General features: G+C 38.1%; 1 protein-coding gene across 5 annotated transcripts in view; it reads right to left on the bottom strand.

Moving 5' to 3' along the window:
- Positions 1 to 21,139, bottom strand: part of LOC148654785 (coiled-coil domain-containing protein 91-like) — a 163,610-nt gene that overhangs the window by 101,256 nt on the left and 41,215 nt on the right. For all 5 annotated transcript variants that reach the window (XR_015941144.1, XM_088644722.1, XM_088644723.1 and 2 more), the window contains 3 exons: positions 7,317 to 7,465; positions 6,539 to 6,712; positions 5,982 to 6,086 (listed from right to left, as the gene is read on the bottom strand). Coding sequence is in view for 4 of the 5 variants with exons in the window: in XM_088644722.1 (XP_088500848.1) it covers positions 5,982 to 6,086; positions 6,539 to 6,712; positions 7,317 to 7,465 (428 nt within the window). In the remaining variant the exon portion in view is untranslated. The remainder of the gene's footprint in view (positions 1 to 5,981; positions 6,087 to 6,538; positions 6,713 to 7,316; positions 7,466 to 21,139) is intronic.

Raw genomic sequence — 21,139 nt, 5'->3', positions numbered from 1 at the left:
TGGGAAAAGAATATTCCCAGAGTGTTTAACTAATACATAATAATACCCCACAGCATCACCAATTGACTCAACTCTTTATATGTGGACTGCAAAACAACATAATAACATGAAAATTTGAACTATTGCATTTTGTTGCTCTAAGTTGCATAGGAAGAGAACCATAAAGCATTGGACTGAAGAGCTGTTGTCTTCAACCCATTGGGTTTGAGGATTCCAACACCACAATTTTGCATTACTAGCAAAATAACAAGTGAGCCTTCGGGTTGGTATATCTTTAAAAGTGAAAGTGTCAATCTATAAAAATAAAAAGGCATTAAAAGCAGGCAAATGTCTGTACTACTGAGATGACTGCCTTGATATATATGATGATTTAAGAAGACAATGTGCTGAAGAATAGACCAGAGGCATGAGCAAGACAGGGTAAAAACTCTTGAAGGTCTGTTGATGTGACCCTTGCATTAACACCCACCAGGTACTGAAATTCAGTGTTGTGCCAAAAAAAGAGAGTGAAATCTGAGTCCTCATCACCGTCAGTAGTAACCTTCTTGTCACCAGATGTTCAGAGGTTGGCGCAATGAGAGGCAGATCCACTGCCTAGCCTGAGGGAAACTACCCTTGACTGGCAACTTGACAGGACTGGTATTTGAAATGGCAAATAATGAAATGAAATGACGAGTGTCAGTGATAAATGGTTCACCTTAAAAATCATGCTGCAGGGGACCCTGAATCGGCTGAATTGGTAAAGGCACTCGGCCAGCAGAAGGTCACTGTATGACAATGGGTTCAAACCTGGGTCATTTCAATAGCTGACCGTGATCGCCCTTCCCCAATTCGCTGAGCGCTGCTAAGGCAGAGTGAGATTAGGCATTAATAGACAAATGGCTCAAGTGCCTTGAATGGCTCAGACCACACTTTCTTTTCTTTTTCTCCCCGGTACACAATCGCACAGCCCACAGCCACAAGCCAAGACATAAGAAACACCAAACTGGACACTCTACATCAGGTGGAAAATTCATGCTGTGGACCAGTCAGGTGATGAGTGCCCCAAGTTTACAGATTCATGATTCATTCTTGAAAATAAATGATGCAGAGGCAGTCTGCATCTCCATTCTTGGATTTAGAAAGGAAACTGTTGCAGAGCCCATGTGACTCATCGAGTATGGGTGGTCTGAAGATCTCAGCAGGTATTATACAACCTGTAGGCTGTTACGTTAACTTATTGCAAGCTCGTGGAAGCAGTGCATTATTCACAGAGCACGACTGGTATGACGCAAAGTGGATTCTAATCAGAAAACCCTGGCTTAGAGCTCAGCTTGTCAAACCTTGACACTGTGTGCAGTAGGCACCAGAGACTGCATGTTATCACTGAGAGCAGGGTCAGGGTTTGGACTGTCATAAAACGTGCTGTCCGACATTTAGGAGTCAGTGCAAACAGAAGTGCATTTCTTGTCAAAGAATATACCTCAGATGACACATAAGCATTTATTTTTCCAGAGCTTATACAAAGGATGGAGTGCTGATTTGCAATTTGTTATTCCAAACTGATGGCTGTAAAATGAGGGACACAAAATGTACTTCTTTCTACAGACATCAACACTTCTCCACATTAAATTACTAGAGTAGTATAACAGTTACAAATCTTTAATTAATTAGACTGCTGTCCCAGGAATGTCTCCCACAGCAGAAAGGTTATGAGCAGATTTAGTTAATTATGATATAAAATCCAAAGGACCTGATAAAGCCTGTAACACTAACTGTACACATCTCTTTGTGTTAATTAAAATTGACTTCAGATCCAAGTGAACTACCTCTAACAGAGCTTCAGATTTGCCATTGGAATTGGTAAACCATTATACTAATTTTAAAATCCATCAATAATATTGTGACTTTTTAAGAAAGGGGTCCATTTGTAGTTTTGGTGCAAACCAATACACTGTTTGAAAGTAAAACGTAGACAAAAATATTTTATGATTCTCCCATAAAAGGTTTGAATAGGAATCTGTCAGTATCTAAGCCACAAAGTAGCGAGTATAAGTTAATTCCATGCTAAAAATAGAAAAATATGCAATGACGTCTTCTTCAAAACATTTTACCCTTTTTTACTTTTAAGATTTGTTCCTTTGTGTCTTTCAATGTCATTGGTACCTCTACCTTATATGATGCTGCAAACAGGCTATTTTAGCCACAGTGCATTAGCAAACTCAGATTTAAAAAATTTACACAGGATAGGATATTGAGAGTTCTTTTTCAGAAGAATCAATCAGTGTGGGAAAGTTAGTGCTTTTTTGTAAATGTATCCTATTTCTAACTAAACTAACCTGCATTTACTTTTCATTCTGCTAAAGTACAATAAGGAATTTGAAATGTGGATGTACTGAATTTTAGAAATCTGTTTTAAGATTTTTCTCAAACCCTCTCTTAACCTTTTGGTAAGTTTTCCGGTGATTTGTAAGGATTATACTATTGCCAAATGTGTCTTATTCTTATTTTTGTGTAATGTGGTTAACTCAATTTAAATGTCTCCTCCACTGCTTTTAAGCATATGTGAGTCAGAAAGCCTGAATATTAGTGAATGTACATCAATCTGATTACACTGCAGAAACCTTCCTTTTCAAATGACATACCTGATCAGGGAATGTAAACGGTGAAAGACCAGAGGAGTTTAGCCAAAGACATTTTACACTGGGCTTTACCACACTAGTCCTCAGCAAGTGTCAATGTGGCACAATGACACGAAATGTGCCTATACTACTCTCTTTTTCTCAGTCTAGACAGGATATGTGGGATTTCAGTTTTACATTTGACTGCAAAGACCATCTGGGCTTCAATTACAAAAAGTTAAGCAGACTGCAGATAGTCTGAAAAACCAAGTATATGTCATCAACAGGGTTGATCAACAGGAGTTCTACTGTGAAAGCCACAGACTAGTAATCTGTGTGGCCACAGTTGGAAGAAATATACAGTACAGAAAATTGTACATGTCTGACATAGGTTTTTTGTGTTCTTTTCTGTTCCTTTCCTCCAGTACAACCTAGGCAAGTTTTTACCTGTTCACTGGTCACTGAGCCCTCAGTGTCCCGAGTTGGCCCAGATCATCCCATAAATTTTCACTAGAGCCGAAGTCTGACAAATAGGGCGTCCACAGCATAGCAGTAACATTCCCTTCTTCACATGAAAACCATCATTACACATGCAGTGTGAGGACATGCACTGTCCTGCTTGAACGTCACATCAGGATGAGGCCTCAGGAAGGAGAGATGTCGCTGGACGTGATCAACATCGCTCTGTCCTATCAGGGTTCTCTCACTCACCACAAGTGGAGCTCTGCAGCGACAAGACACTCCTGCCCACACCATCATTTTGAAATCCTGCTTCAATCGAGCTCTCCCGCACCGTGGCCTAACATTTTTATATCATACTGTATGTGGTCTATAAGTTGCTTGCAATGTCTTGCCAATTTAGAAACTGCTGTCTGTATAACCTCCAGACCATGAGCTACAGTGCACCAACCTAGTCCAGCTTCCAACATACTGATGGCAGGAAGGAGCTGTTCTCCTGATAAGGTGAGCGTATTGGTTCTTGTATGTGTTTTTCTATCTTGATTTTCTATTATGAAATGTGCCCATACCACCTGGACAAGTAAAATTACCTCATCACTTGTGCTAAGTCCACTCTCATTGATGTGGTGATTTAGTGCTCAAGCAACAATCACTGCCAGTCGTGAATGATCAATTCAGCCAAATAAAACCCAAATTTATATCTGTGTTTAATCAATATCTAAAATCCATATGCTTTAGTTTAATAAAAACATACATGCATACTGATTTATTTGTTTTGGTGCTCAGCATATTATTTGCATTTATCATTATATTTGTGAAGGCATAGTAACATGCCTAATGATTTAACCACTTAATACAATTTATTTCCCAGCATCTGGCATTGTATTAGTAATCATGTCTTTTTTCTTCTTCAAGAAGCTTTAAACAGACAGCATGAAATGCCATAAACAGAAGATTTGGTATGGGGTATTGGGTAGGTTACCTAGCTCTACAACAAATATATACTTTGTTTATAGAAACAACAATGTTAACATCATAGCCTTAAAATAAAGATCTTTTCTCTTTTTTCTAGTCTCTTATGCACTTTCTTTTTCTCCAGATCTTTATAACATAATTTGCTATTATGACTTCCAATGCTGCAACTCAAAACATGCAGAGAACAATCTTCCTATGTAAACAATTCCAAGGAAATCATCTTTCCAGGTACAGTATGTACCAGGTTCATATAGTTTGCATATACAGTAACAGCAAAAACAAAAAACCAAGACAATGTGCAAATGCACAATCCTATTTTAAGCATTACTTATTTTTCTGTTATCTTTCAAGAAATCATATGCTCTGCATTTTTTAGCACATTAAATCATAAGCACTATTTGTACCAGCTCTATCTCCAGGTCAGACCATAACATAACAAAAAAATAATCCTGTGAAATGGAACTGCATTACATCAAATATACTGTAGTTCTCAATTTTAAACCTGGTGCAATTTTCTGTTATTGGGATTTCATTCAGCTGTAAATAAAATCTTCACACTAGCTTACAAAGTTTACCCATTTCAGAATTAAAATATGGACCAACATATTGCAAGTAAAGAAAACAGCAGAATATGTTGCATTTCTTCAAGGGCTCTTCCAAATAAAGATACTGACATTTGCTCCGTTTTGAAGTGGTGAATCAAATTCCATTTAGTCCGCTAGAGAGAATGCAGAGAGTCTGTGGTAGGTTGAAGATACTGTACAAAGATGCCTTTAGCACTTTTTAATTACTTGTGGAAGTGTTGTACTGTGTCAGCTATGCATTTTGTAACACATTAACCTCTACAAAGCAAACAGACCAAAATTACAAGGAACAAAGGTTGTGGTTAGCACTCACAATAAAAGATATTCATTTTTTCCCATTGTTACATCTTGCAATGATATGTAGGTGTCTTTCCCCAAGAGCCCTTATATAGTATTACACAATTACACTAATAATTAAGAAATGGGCTCTACAGATTTAGTTCTCTTCTCTTATAAAACTGATCACTCTATTAATTCTTGTGTACATATACACTGTAAACAAACATATACCCTCTGCACATGGCAGGGATGTGTATATGCAATATATATGAGGCAGAGTGACAAACAAAAATGGAGAAAGATGCCAATTTACTAATAAAGATTTTGAAGTAGGCATGATTATTTTGTGTGATCTGGGACATCAAAGGCCAGTTCCGAAAACAACTGCAACAGGTGTAAAGCAATAATGAGATAAAGTCCCCAAGACTGTAGTCTGAGAAAGCAAAGCCTTGCAGGTAGCCTGGTCCATAAAGAAACAAACATAAGGTGAAATAAGATGCCTAAAAATTAAATATTGGTTCTAAACAGCAACAATGATGGTTACAGTTTTAAAATGAGCTATGCTGGCAACAAGTATAACACCTGGCAGCCTGAGACAGGCATTTTACACCAACCTATCATCACCGACAGATGGAAATTACCACACTTTTGAGTAAAAGTACAAGATGGATTATGAAGTTAAAGCCTTTTTCTGTCCCACATACAGCAATCTGTTTTGCTATGTCTAGTGTGAAGGGAAGCCCTTATTAACAGATGATAAGGCTGATTCCCTCACCAACCTCAGGTATGTATGCCCACACACTGATTTCCACATAACAAAGGCTTGTTCTGTTATTAATTAGATACAGCAAACTACTGTAGGTGTCTTGTGTTACGGGAAAGGGGTTATTCAGTGCATAGACGAAAAGCTGTAAGGCCACTCAGTCCAAAGACATGGGTTAGGTCTGATTAAATGTAAACAATTCTAGCATTTAATTCACTCAAGGCTCTTTAAAAAATAAAAATACTGGGCGAACTTAATATTTTATTCTATACAACTAAAGAGAAGAAAACCCTGAAATGTGTTTTTAGGTGCCAGTCTTACTTGGAGGTCTGCATAGCGGCTTTTGTGAGCCTCTGCTTCTGTCTCCTTGTCTTTCAGAAACTCTTCTTCTAATTTGGCATGCTTTTCCATCATCTCCTCGAGATCCTGCAAGCAGCAACAAAAGGGTATGGACTGAATCTTTCCTGATCTTTTTCAATGAATTACTTCACTAAAATTTTAAAAAGAAATAAAACTATAACTCTTCCAAATGTTCCCAATATGAGTCTCAAATATAGCTATGACCCCTGCACACTGTCCTGAATGTTACTGCAGATTTCAAATGTACTGTACATCAAATGAGGAATTCATCAGGAAGAAAATTTTGAAATGTCATGAAATACCATGGGGAATATCACCCATTTATGGGTCTGCATTCTGCAAATCTCCAGTGCTGCCAGTGTAACAAAAAGCATATTACCCTGGAGTGTGCAAGACCATAATCTTTTTGCCAATATCTATCCCATCGACACAACAAGGTTGGATAGGTCTACAATGTAGACTCCTAAACATCCATTAAAGTGTATTCTTGTTATATATATAAAGTGGTGCCCATTTACCTTTTTGATCTGGGATTTTTCTTCTTCAGTGGCAGAAAGTTTAGCCTGCAGACTGGACAGTGTTTGCTGGAGCTGCTTCTGAGTTTCCCATGACAGTGATGACACACTACCCTTCTGAGAAGTAACAGTTGATTCTGCAGCAGATAGTGAGTCCTCACAAGGAACGGGGAAAGCCTAAACACAAGCAGTAGAGTGATAACTTTAATTTCGGGCTCTGGGAGCAACTGTTTTACTACATTGTACTTCTGCATTCTTACTTCAGTAAAGAGAGCTTCAATATCTGACTAGAGCCTTACATTCACTCCAATACAGACTAGCTACTGACTGTTTTAGATTTCAAATACTATAAGAAGATATTCAAATACTACTGTTATCACAATAATCAGTCTTAAAAAGCGTGTGTAAGGGTCCAAAACCAAAGAACCTAAGTTGCTATAATGTAATATATGTAGTGGAGCACTGAATATTAATACTAATGAGTACAGAGTTTTAAATTTTTAAGAGAGGCCCTTGATACTGTGTTAAACTATAAGAGTGATGGGTATAGAAGAGCTGCACAAGGGTGGGGGAGTCGCATGTGCCAGTTAGTACCACTCAATTCTGTGGACAGTACTGGGTCTGGGCCTGTCCTTGCAATGGGATTTAATCTGTGGTCCCTGTAGTCCACACTGAAGGATACAAAGAAATGGAAGAGAGTCTCTCTCCACTTAAGAGTGAGACAGGGAGCTACCGAGTTTCCCGTTGTCCACTGGCAGAGGGAACATGATGGATTACATACCTGCTGCTCCTCCTGAGCACTGATGACTGGGACAGGGCGAGGGGTGTCAGACTGCTGGAGGGGCCCTGAGAGAAGGGTCACAGAGCTGGAAGCTGTCTGGTCCAGTGGGAGGTCTGGAGGGGCACTCTGGGAGAGTTTCATCCCCGGAACTGCACAATCGAGAAAGTATAGGGGGAGAATAAACAAAACAAAACACATCAACAAGTGAAGTGTTCCCACTTGATCACCTTGTCCTAAGATCAAGTGACTGGGACTATAGCACTGAGCACAGGAAAATATCAGGTTACTTACAGTATACTTTAATTTAATATGATCAAAATGATATAAACCTGTTCAATCAAAGCCTATTTAAAATCTCATAAGATCTGCCGCAGAAAGAAGTTCCAGATAAAGAAAATGCTTATACAGATACAAGAATACACACAGTACATACAGTACTTAACATATTAATACACGATCAAACCTCTGTGCTACCACTTTAATTTTACAGTGAATTCAGAGGAGTAACAGCTTTTATTGACTATTTTGGCTGTTCTTAAAAAAAAAATCAAAATCAAAATTTCTTCAGCACCACTTCATAAATGTCGTTTTTTGCACATAATCCCCATCTCTGCATAGGTCACCAGGAGAGGAAGCTGCATGAACCAGCCGAAGAGGGGAGAGAAGGGGCCTGCTGGATTTACGAGGTGATGATCTGAGCCTCGCCTCCGGGCACAGCCCCGAGGGCAACGTTCGGAAAAGACAGCAGAAAAGCACAGCGGTGGAAATCTTGCTGAAGTGTGCTTGAAAAGGATCCCTTTTCTTTTCCCTCAACAGACGGCTCGGTTTTCATACCAGCTACTTACACTGGCTGGGAGAAGACTACATTTGTTTTCGTTAGAAAGTATTCTTTTTTTTTTTAAACTGCAACTGCGTTCAGTGTAGTTTGGCAGAGCTGCTGCTGAAAATGCTGATTTACCAGACAGGGACTCCAAAGTCATTCATGAGGCCGGAGAGGAAGGTTAACGGACAGGTTTCCAATGGTCAGCCCAAAGCAAAGCTGAAGCGTCCAAAACCGCAACAGAGAGGGTCAAATACCTTCTCTGAAATTCCAGTCCCTAAACACTGTTAAATCACATATCTGCTTGTATGGTATTTTGCAACTACTGCAATAGTTATATTCTCCAAAAATATGTTTTACAGTTCCCCCTCTTCAAGACTTGAGTCTAGATTTATTTTTCCTAATTTTTTTCATAGAAGGTCCTCAGATCTAGTATCACAGGGTTTGATCAGTCCAACACAATCACACATTGACTTGTGACTTTTTGCAAGAAAACACTGGAGATTACCAATTCATATGCTCTTCATCTTTGGACTAGAGATATTAGCTTGTAATCTACAGTATTAGTGGTGTCTCTAAAACAGAAATCAGAGCATGTTTGAATGTGCACATATGCATCAACTCTGAATTAAACCTTGCTTTCTTATGTGCTGATATTGCATTTTCACACAAAAAGTTTGGAAAGTAATTTCTTTCCATAAAAAATGTACAAAAACGACACTGAGACGTGACTAAAGTATAAACTCTATACCTCTGTAGCTCAGCACTTTGGTAATGTTTCTCTAAAATGCATTGGGGGAAAAACAGCATTCAGAAATAAAAAGAGATAAAGCCTGGAAAGCCTAGATCAATTTGGCAACATGTAAAATATATAATTGTTTGCAATGCACAGTAATGCAAATCATTGTTTGACTTTCATTTCTTCACCATTACGTAAAACATTGAATTGTGTTTTGTGCTACCTTTACAGTTTCTAAAAGATGGAATACAAGGGAATATCTTTTCCTTGCATTGCAGCCATATCGCCCTGCAACTCACAACTGGCAACCCACTGAAGATAAGCAGGTGTGAGCCTGGTCAGTACCTGGATGCGAGACCTCCTGGGAAAAACTAAGGTTGCTGCTGGAAGTGGGTGTTAGTGGGGCCAGCAGGGGGCGCTCACCCTGCGGTCCATGTGGGTCCTAATGCCCCAGTATAGTGATGTGGACACTATACTGAAAACAGGCGCCAACCTTCGGATGAGACGTAAAACCGAGGTCCTGACTCTCTGTGGTCATTAAAAATCCCAGGGCGTTTCCTGAAAAGAGTAGGGGTGTAACCCCGGCGTCCTGGCCAAATTTCCCATTGGCCCTTACCAATCATGGCCTCCTAATAATCCCCATCTATAAAAAAATTGGCTTCATTACTCTGCTCTACTCCCCACTGATAGCTGATGTGTGGTGAGCGTTCTGGCGCACTATGGCTGCCGTCGCATCATCCAGGTGGATGCTGCACATAGGTGGTGGTGGAGGGGAGTCCCCATTAACTGTAAAGTGCTTTGAGTAGAGTGTCCAGAAAAGCGCTATATAAGTGTAAGCAATTATTATTATTATTAATTATTATCGCACCGTCAAATCTGAAACCTCCGTTTCACATAAAATCATCACAATTATTACAAAGATTTCAGCCGATATTTGCCCATATTTTTTAGATTTCATTTTGTCAGACGTGATACATTATTTGATTTTTTTGACTATTTGATTTTTATTAAATAACCTAAGCGTAATATTCCCTGTATAAATCATTACAGAAACCCACCTTTTCTCCTAAAAACGAAGGAAGGAAGCTGTGGATTTATTAGAAAAAAAAACAAATGAGAGGATCTTTCCCACAACAGCAGTGTGTAAGTAACCTCAACCTCTCATTAGATAAGTGTTTTGAAATGAGACGAAATTACCTGTGATGGTTTTAAGTATGTGACTGGGTCATAAAGTTCACTGCATGCTTCTACTGGTTGTAACATTCAAGGGTCCAAACCTCAATCTTTTCAATGAAAGTGTTTCAATTTTGAAGTGTTAATAATGTTATTGCTATGAACCTTTTTCTTTGTAGCAATAACTATAATGTTTATATTACATCATTTAATTGAAAGGCTCTACCTAAATAATGTTTTAAATCACCACCTGGGGCTCCCAAGCTGCTCAGAAATTAAGGATGCTGATACAGTGATACCGATACCGATACAGTGTGATGGCTGGGCAATGATAACTGCCAACTACCTACCATTCTCGAGGGGAACAGACATAGTGAGGGTTTCCTTGACTTGCCAAAAATCACCCCTGTGGTTTGCCAGGCTCCTGTAAATTTTTGACATCACTGGTGAAATCTATTCCCAAAATGTTAACATTGTGCCCTACCTCCACTATATTAGGTGACAGCAGGGTCACCACCTCGTAGCCTGATCTATCAGATCTCAGAAGAAAGGCAATGCTGGACCTGGACAGTATTAGGATTGGAGACAAGTCAAGAAAATCCATGTTGCTGCGCGAGTAGTGCTGGTGAACCCAAGAGCTGGCGCTCTGCCATCTAAACCACAACATTCAGACTTATGCTCCAGTATGGTGGCTATGCTGTAGAGGTCTACCTTCTGTTGTACAATACAGCTCACTGAATATTTCTATTCGTGCCTCACGACACCCATTTGGATGCTGCACTTCAGTGATAGACAAACAGATTTTCACTTTTTGTATATGTAAAATGGATTTATTCAGGAAAAACTGTGCAATTAAAATGCAAAATGGTGGTCCTCTCAATCTCAATCCTAATCTTAATCCTAATCTTAATACTACACAATTAATCTGAACAATTGGGCATAATGTCCAGGGGTTGAGTTTGTTTGAATAGACAGATCACAATTACTCTACTGGAGCAAGATCAATTACAAAGACAGGACTAAGTGCTAAGTGCACAATTTAGCACTATTTGCTGATACAATTGATGATGAAGCTGCCAAATAAAAAGTGAGTGCCAGGCGCACTGGTGGTAATGAGGTACTCACTGCTTGCTTTTGCATATAGTGCACATGCAGTCTGTTCTGACAGAACTGTGCAGATTAAGCCAGCTGGAAAACACAGTTGGAATGGGTGGCTAACTGTTAGGGAATCAAAAAAATGTAAAAAACATGTAGACGATCAACATCTACAATTTCTGTATTGAGGTTTCAAAATGCAAGGGTGTGAGCAATGACTGTATTTTAAACTCTCAAACAGGGAACACCCACTAACCAGCAGGGGGTCCCCATATTGTTGTCATGCGAGGAGCTATTTTAGTCTGTATGTGTGTGCACTTACTAATGTCTGTGTCTTAAACCAACTCTCCAGCGAGACAATACAATGAAGACATCATCGAGATGTCTTACTAAACTTTTCCAAAGCCTCCCACATGTGTTGCCTCTGGGAAGGGAAGGGGAGCTGAATCAGATCTGTTGCTCTGTTTACAGACTTGCAGCAGAGTCCTTCAAAATTCATCCCTTTATACTTATGCCTTACAGATTTATTTTATGACACAATGAAAACAAAGCCTTGCAGGTCCACCCAAATCTAACGGGCAAGCGATCTGGGAATATGGGTGTCCAAAGAGAAACAATGACTTGTGTTCACTTTCCTTTTCTGGTCTTAAACTAGAACACAACCCCAAACGAAAAATAACATTTAGTATTAATTTGATTTCTCAACACAAGAACTGTTCAAAATCAATTTCTGCAATCAAACAGGATTCTGCTTTGTTCTCTGACCAATACACACTTTATACTGCAGGGAGCCAAAGGGCCTCATAGGGATTCTATTATGACAAAACAAGTACAGAATCTGGACTTCTACTGTTAAAGTAAACTCAGAACACAGATTTTTGCAGTTAAATGCATGCATTAATTTCTAGCTATCAGAGAAATGTGGTCTATTTCCTGCAATATTTCTTATATACTAAAAAGATTTTCATACTTTTGGGCTTCAGGATACTTTGTTACAGTTTTTTGTTCTGTTATTTTCCATTTCACCTATATACACATAAACAATTCAGGAGATCTCTCAGGTTTGATAGAGAATTTCCATGCTTGCTTTCAGGTCCAGCATATATATACAGCCAGGAAACAAGAAAACAGTAAAACAATGTGTTGCCTTTTTTCAGCTTTTCTGAAATCAGATTGTCAGAGTTAGATAACATAGCATGTAATAATCTTACAATGAAGCACTTCCAGAGAATCACAAACCACAAATAGGTCAGTAAACATGTTAATAAGATAAGCAATAAAAGGAAAAGTCCAAGTTATAAAAACTTCCTTTTGAAAAAAGGATTTGAGATTGTGTAGTAGCTTCTGTTTGCAGTTCTACAGGTATTAAACTGCAACGGAGGTAGCCTGCAGTTACAGTGTGTGTGTTTCTGCACAATGCTTTATAGCATGTTTACATTGAGCAGCTGATACTGATCATGAACTACATTCCTGACATTCTCAGGCCCAAACTCTCAGCCAATGACTCTGCTCAAGCACAGGTATTTCCAACGGGTGAGAGTTGAAAGAGACTCAACATTTCACCACAGCTAGCCCGCTTCAACAAAAAGTCCACTCCATTGATGAAATATTAAGACATACACAAAACTGATTTAAATGTGTGCCATTAAAGCAGATCCCTCTGTTGAAAAGAAATGCATTAGACATCGCAATAACAAGATCAGAGATGTGATTAATTATAGTAAAGCTCTGCCAAAAAATTAATATCCTTGGGTTAAATTACAATTACAGGGTGCAGGTACCTCACCTGAAGGAGAATTTTAGGGCTTGCAAAAAGTTGGAAAGTTAAACGCAAGCAACTATACACACTATGGTTCCTTTGTGTAGTGCAGATTAAAAGAAAAAACTCCTCACTTCAACAATAAGCACCTCCTAATCTCGATAAGGTTACTTTAAGTCTTTCCTGTCATAAAATGGGACTTTGAAGCCTTTTAAGACACCAATCCTCAGAGACAGGATGAATTTTTTGGACTAGACAAATTTAGTGAAGTATGTTTTAACTCAGAAGGATTGCCATGCAGTTTTTCATCCTCCCAAACAGTCATGAGTTCACCTCACTGTTTTCCCATCACTGGCAGACTCATTTAGCCACTGGAAATGATGTGTCTGTCTAGCTACAGGTCAAACTAGAACTTAAGCAGAACTCTTTTCAGAATTAGTATTGCTACAGTGTGAGTTGGAATTAAAAAAAAAAACAATATTCCTGCTAACATGCAAAATCACATTTGAAATACATAATTAAAAAGGTCAGTAATCAAATGTATATTGTAGCATTTCAGGTCAAAATACATCCTGCAACGTGCGTCTTGATCACATCAGCTCGGGCTGAACTGACTTATTTAAAAATCTTTGTCTGTTCGACATGCAGCGGCCTTTGAAATAACCCCAGTGTTGGACAGAAAATGAATTTAGCCCCAAGAAGATCCAATCCTCCTTGTTTCCTGTCATGAAAATAACTCATTAACAATATTACATTATCAACTTTTGTGCTTTTTTCTTTCTAAAAGCTGCTTTTCAGTACTGATCACAGATAATAAGAATGCCAGGAGCAACTGTCCCATTAGTCATTTTTCTTTTGTAATGCAACCTTTATTACATAGTCGAAGCTGAGGGAAATGAGAGAGAGCCATGAGATGGAGGAACTTTGAAGTTCCAGTTTGTAGTGACATGTGTGCCACATATCAGACCCAGCAAGGAGAAACTGACAGACAGGAGTTGGTCCCAGGTTGTCAAAGGAAGTAAAATACAACAGTCTATCCTGAAAACCACACCTAACATCATCAAAGTTAATTCCACTATAGGAAACAAAGATTTAAGACTTGGAAGTTAAATTTAGCAGCTCATGGTGCACTCTTAGCACTGACACTAAAGCCCAGTTACAATCAGCACCAGTGACGCCAACACAACAAGTTGAAATGGTGGTTTCTGGTCCCTCTAATCTTAGAAAAGTGAGATGTAAAGCCAGGATGCTGATCAATCAGCAGTGTGCTGTCTTTGAGTGAGTATCCTCCACAGAGTAGGCCTGCTCCTAATCATGACTGAGGTGGAGACTCAGCTGTTGTTGTCTGTGTTAGGACAAATCTCATTGGCATAAACAACCTAAGAAACAAATTCAGAGATCTTAGAAACAAATTTACAGTTAGGACTAAATGTGTGTTTTTCTCAGAGATCCTACCTGTGCTTTGCAAAGGTGACCAAATGTTAAACTATGACGCGGTGTGCTCACGATGGCTCCAGCTCCATCAGCCACTGCAAAACTTACTTTGACAAAGGAATGAGATACACAGTCGGCAAGGGCCAAAGTAATGCAGAGAAATTTGAAAACATTCAAACTAGAGGGGAAGGGGAGAGGATTCACAGAAAATCTGCTAGGCAGATACACTGGGTGAAGAAGATAACCCAAGGAAAAACACAAGTTGCTTATAAAAAAACTGGTGCCACTGGACCATGGCTAACAGAGAATGATGGTAAAAAATATAACACTGCTGCATGCATTGGTACTTTGCATTCTGAGAAAACAGAGAAGAGAGAGAAAAGATGGAAAAGGTGGCGGTATAACACTATAGATCAAAAGGTGCACGAGGGATTTTAGTTTTCATCGTTACATTGGGAAACAAAAACAAAGACATCAACAGCTAAAGCTGAAAAGGCAACGTGGCTAATAATTGATTTCTATCAATGCCAGAGCACTGGGTAGAAATCTTGATCTAGTCTTTTCAAACAATTAAGATAAGAGTAAGAACAATGCACCTGTCATTATAATATTGAATAAATGTTAAGATTTAAGTTAGTGATTCACAATATAAACATAGGCTTGTACTTTCAGGAAAGCAGACTACAAAGGAAAGAGACAAGTTACAAGAAGCAGAGATGGATAGGACAGATTTGGAAACAGTAGAGACAGGATGGCAACATATTAAAGAGATTCTGCTTGAAGCACGGAACAGTTTAATCTTCTAAGTAAAATAAAGTCAGGATAGAAGTGGCCCAAATGGTTTAACAAATCAAATAAGAAAAATATAGGGAGAAAGAAAGCGATTATTAGAACACCATCCAGATAATGAAGAGAAATGGGAACTGCAAGCAGAAATAACCAAGATGCAATACAGTGCACTGCACGGGGAGGCTATGTAGTTTTTCTGTATTATAATAGTATATAAAAACTATGAAGGATAAAGTGTCTCAGAAAAAATACTGGAAAAATATTAGACTTGTATATTCAATTATAAGATAAATACTTCACTAGGTTTCCCAAGGAAGAAAGTTCTATGTTAAATAATATTATCATAGACAGGTTCAGATGTGTATCAGATGCATGAAGAAAAATTTAAAGAGCCTGAAGGAGTTCTAGCAATTGTAATTAAGGCTTAATTTCAATAGAAAAACTAAAGATCTACGGATAACTTTTTAAACCTTTTATATGTCATAATGAGCTGCAAATCTAGAAAAAGTTAGTGTTGCTGTCAAAATTCATACATCGTCTTTCTCAAAAATGGCTTTAAACAAGGCCGTTAATTGGCTACTAGCACCCAAATTAGCTAGATGGGCCAAATGTCCTCTTCTCATTTTAACCTTTCTTAAGTTCTCATACAAGTTTTAGAAATAAAAGTAACAAAGCTTTTAAAACCTATTACAAACCATTAACATTTCTTAAACTTTATGATTTGGGGAAAACAATAAAATGGAAAGGATGAAGTTTCTGCTTTGCAACATAATCTCCCAAGAAACTGATTAAAAATATATATTTGGATAGGTATATTAAATAATTATTAAATATTATTTCACAACACAAATTTGGATCACAAAATAACAGGTTAACAAAGATTTTTTTACATATTCTGAAACCTACAGTAGCTACTTGACCATTAAATGTAGTAAAACATCCATGCATTTCTATTAAGGCAAATAAAGCAAGAAATTTAATCTGATATCAATTTTTATTTAACCAAATAGTCTTACATATAAGTTACACATACAAATATAAAACAAATCCTTGTCAAGGTAATAAATCAACTCTAAAAAGGACTGAACCAGACTAATCTTTTTATTTGTATTCAGCTTTCAGCAGAACTTTCCCTCAAATGGAAATGTTTGGATTTATTGTACTTCTCATTGTGAGACAGTATACAGTATGCCATAGATGAAACGAGAAGAAATGAAAAAAAAAAACCATTATGAGCAAGACATATCCTGTTACCATAGTTTAGGTATAATCTGCTGATGATTCCCTTTAGCTGTCATTTTACTTTAATGGAATTTCTCAGAACCTCAATGACTATGGATGTTAGATAATGACCTATCGTCTGGAACGGCACTTTTGAAGTTAAGAAATGCAGGGCCTGCAGCCAGCTTTTAACAGTAACACATTCCCCCAGCTACACCCAGGGTTTCAGTCATTCACCTCTGGATTAGAGAGAAATGGGAAAAAGGATGTGCTTCCTCCTCTGTTCTCACTTTGCTTAAAAAATTACAAAGTATGCCGAAAGTTGAAACTTTGCCCATGATGACTCACTGAGGTTTATATCTCAGTCACTGTAGCCTCCAGGTGGTGTTCTAGTGTGCTTTGATAAGAACACACACAAGTACAGTTACTTCTGCAGTTTAAAAACAATTATTTCCTGTTAATAGAGATTCCAGTGCTCTACGTGCAATTATCTCCTACTACGTTTACCATTTTCTTTGTGTAAGATTCTTTTTGCATTTAATTTACATCCCATTATAACTTCTTTACTTTCCATGACAGCAGCATTGCCACTGTCTAGTCTACCAGATCTCAGAAGCAAGGCAGGGCCTGGTCAGTACTGAGACTGGAGTCTTCAAAGGAAAACCAGGTTGCGCAGGTGGTGACAGTGGACCAGGAAGTGGTGCTTTTTCCCCTGCACCAGAAATTCCAATACAAATACCAACCATGGCGATGTTAGACTGCAGATTCGCTGTCCTTAAGATGAGATATTAAAGCAACATCGTACTAGGTCATTAAAGATCCCCTGGTACTGTTTTTAAGAGTACTGACTAAATTCCACTGTGGGCTTGCACATTCTGGCCTCCCTAAAGTGCCCCCTTTATTCAACAAGTGAAGCAATTCCTCACATCTCTCCCTGGTCTGTTATGTAGAAGAGATGCTGGCTCATAAGGTATGCACTTCAGTGTTCAATGAGGTTAGTTTAATTTAAGAAAAGCTCTTGGAGAATCTTCAAGATGAAAAGCACTATATTGATTCAAGAATAATTAAAGATAAATAGCATGCAGGAAATACCAGAAAATGCTCAAATGCAATTCCACAAAAACTAAATGAAAACATAAATAATGAGGTTAATGACGGTTTCAAAGCATGCATCTACTGTACCACAACCATATACTCTGTAAGAGTCCAATATGCCTATTTCTTTTCTTTTAATATACACAAATGGAGAACATCAGGGAACATTAACTGATCAAATAAGCACATCTCAAATTTCATTCCAGTATTACTGTTTCACACTGCGTATATCTATACATCTGTTGGGGTTTATCACAGGACACTTCCACACCTAGTTAATGTATCACTGATTAAGGCTCCTTTAATTGCTCATCCAATTAGGAAATGTATGAATCAAGTTATCATGTCAATGAATCAGTCAGTTAATAGAGTATAATAAAAAAGATACAACAAGTAAAACTTGGAGTTTCTTGACTTTTTCTAATTTTCTATCCTGTCTGTTTATTGTGTTGTCTGTGCTGTGCCTCTACTGTTCATTCTTTACTTTTATTACACATTTCATTATAAAATGTATGACTTAAATTGTATACAGCTCAGGAGGCATATTTTTAAAAGAGTCCAACATTTCAGTTTGATTTACTCATATATTACTTGCAAAGCTGCCATTAGGGAATTACATGTCCAATGTATTAAATTTGGCAACAAGCCTCAGTGAATGTCACTGTATACCTTGACCATGTAACTTGCATTATCTAAGATGAATCCAGCCATGTTTATGAGATCTATTTCTAATGTTTCATAATGTTTCCTTGCCACTGAGGAGTAATTCAAAAGAGAGTGGCGATAAACTGCATCTGCTAGAATAACTGTCAGTTCACTGGCACTTGATTGTCCTTGGAAAACAAAATGCACAAAGCATAGCAGACTTATTAACTACAGATGCATTGTCAAAAATTTGGAGCAGTTTTTAAATTTTGTTTTTGTGCAAAATGGTCTGTGGTAAATACCCTTTTCTCAGAGTTGTTATGGGAATTACCCCAACTTTTATCACATTTCTTGTGAAGGCCATGTATTTTGGTTCATATTCAAGGGAAATATTTTAAAAGGAAGTTAGTTAAGATGTGTGTATGTCCCACTGGGACGTCCCACCACCATCAAACTCATACCATGCACAATTCCCAAACGCACAGTCACGGAGCGCATCCTGTATCATGTCCTTAAACCAAACATGCAACACAACACTTTGGTTACACCACAAAACATATACACGCGATATTTTATTCATTCATTTTTAATTTCTCTCATATGTGACTTTTCCAAAATTCCGCAGCATACCCGTTCATGCTTGAAAGCATAACTCTGCACCGCGCCGTGTCGTTTCAGTAACGCAGATATGATTAGCCACAGTGCCTATGCTGATGACTGCAGATATTTGAGTGCTTACAGTGCGGAGAGGGAAAGGACAGCCCTTGACAATAAGGCATGGGAGCACTCTCTAAATCAGTGCCATCTAATGCTACAAATTATTATGAGCACTTACTATGTTGAATAAATACATATCATATAAAATGTATATTAAAAAGAATACAATATAAACCACTAATATAAGGAGTATAATGTGTACTAACATGCTTCATATTCTATTTTCTATTTCTTACCCAACCCTTCTGTATTCTTATAACAGGGGACTAAAATAATTTCCCCCTTTATTTATGAGTTGTCGTTTTAACATTTGGAGATAATATTTTAGCAAAACATTGTTTTTCTTGACTGTGAATATTCCTCTCAATAATTAATGGGTAGTTGCATTAATGCATGTAGCTTTTGTTCTATGAAAGAACAAAATCCAGTTTAATGTGGACTTGAAGTGATGATTAAAATTATTTTCTTACTGTATAATCTATTTTAAATTAAAGGATGAAAAATCTGTCCTTCTCAACTAAGGTACTGAAAATAATGGTGTTTGCGGTTTTCTTTTCAAAACTCCCATCTACTAGTAACTTCTAAGAAAGAGATGAGATTAAATCCTGTCACACCCATTCACTTTTAAGTATTTATTCTCTACTTCATTTGTGCCATGCGAACCCTTTAACATAAAGGTTTGATTTGTACAGAATGTTTTATAATTATTTTGGAGTTTGCTTTTTCAAAAAATTAGATTTTTTAAGGTTTTATTGGTGAATAAGAGTCTTAATTTATAATGGTTTTTGCAGTTCTATGCCAGTGTCACCTGGGGAAATTATTTTTTTAACTAACCTCGTCTTTGAAGTAAAAAACTGGTCAGAATAAACACATCTTCCACCCAACCCTAAAACATGGAAACTGCTTAGAATTTGAGAGACTGTTGAGAATTATCTCTTAACTTCTGACATTTGCTTAGAAATGGGCAGGAAGGTAGCACAGTGGTTTGTATTGTCGCCTTGCAGCGCTGGGTTTAATTCCTGGGGTGCTGTTTGGAACATTTATTTCCTTCCCATGTTCATATGGGTTTCCTCCAGGAGTGAGAAGAGGGGAGGCCTCTTAGTAGTAGGCATAGAGGCATCTTTCATGGTCTATAATATAAAGGATCTCAGCAATAAAACAAGACCAAGACAAAAACTGGAGAAATGAGAATATGAGAATTACAGTGCCTTGCGAAAGTATTCGGCCCCCTTGAACTTTTCAACCTTTTGCCACATTTCAGGCTTCAAACATAAAGATATAAATTTTTTATTTTATGTGAAGAATCACCAACAAGTGGGACACAATTGTGAAGTGGAACGAAATCTATTGGATTTTTGAAACTTTTTTAACTAATAAAAAAATGAAAAGTGGGGCGTGCAAAATTATTCGGCCCCTTTACTTTCAGTGCAGCAAACTCACTCCAGAAGTTCAGCGAGGATCTCTGAATGATCCAATGTTGTCCTAAATGACTGATGGTGATAAATAGAATCCACCTGTGTGTAATCAAGTCTCTGTATAAATGCACCTGCTCTGTGATAGTCTCAAGGTTCTGTTGAAAGCGCAGAGAGCATCATGAAGACCAAGGAACACACCAGGCAGGTCCGTAATACTGTTGTGGAGAAGTTTAAAGCCGGATTTGGATACAAAAAGATTTCCCAAGCTTCAAACATCCCAAGGAGCACTGTGCAAGCGATCATCTTGAAATGGAAGGAGTATCAGACCACTGCAAATCTACCAAGACCTGGCCGTCCCTCTAAACTTTCAGCTCAGACAAGGAGAAGACTGATCAGAGATGCAGCCAAGAGGCCCATGATCACTCTGGATGAACTGCAGAGAACTACAGCTGAGGTGGGAGAGTCTGTCCATAGGACAACAATCAGTCTTACACTGCACAAATCTGGCCTTTATGGAAGAGTGGCAAGAAGAAAGCCATTTCTCAAAGATATCCATAAAAAGTCTCGTCTAAAGTTTGCCACAAGCCACCTGGGAGACACCCCAAACATGTGGAAGAAGGTGCTCTGGTCAGATGAAACCAAAATCGAACTTTTTGCCCACAATGCAAAACGATATGTTTGGCGTAAAAGCAACACAGCTCATCACCCTCAACACACCATCCCCACTGTCAAACATGGTGGTGGCAGCATCATGGTTTGGGCCTGCTTTTCTTCAGCAGGGACAGGGAAGATGGTTAAAATTGAGGGGAAGATGGATGCAGCCAAATACAGGACCATTCTGGATGAAAACCTGTTGGAGTCTGCAAAAGACCTGAAACTGGGACGGAGATTTATCTTCCAACAAGACAATGATCCCAAACA

Source organism: Lepisosteus platostomus, chromosome 9 (genome assembly GCF_059453375.1).
Source record: "Lepisosteus platostomus isolate fLepPlt1 chromosome 9, fLepPlt1.hap1, whole genome shotgun sequence".
NCBI classification, from domain to species: Eukaryota; Metazoa; Chordata; class Actinopteri; order Semionotiformes; family Lepisosteidae; genus Lepisosteus; species Lepisosteus platostomus.
The sequence above is the reverse complement of the archived record's forward strand: the minus strand, read 5'-3'. Positions and strand labels throughout refer to the sequence as shown.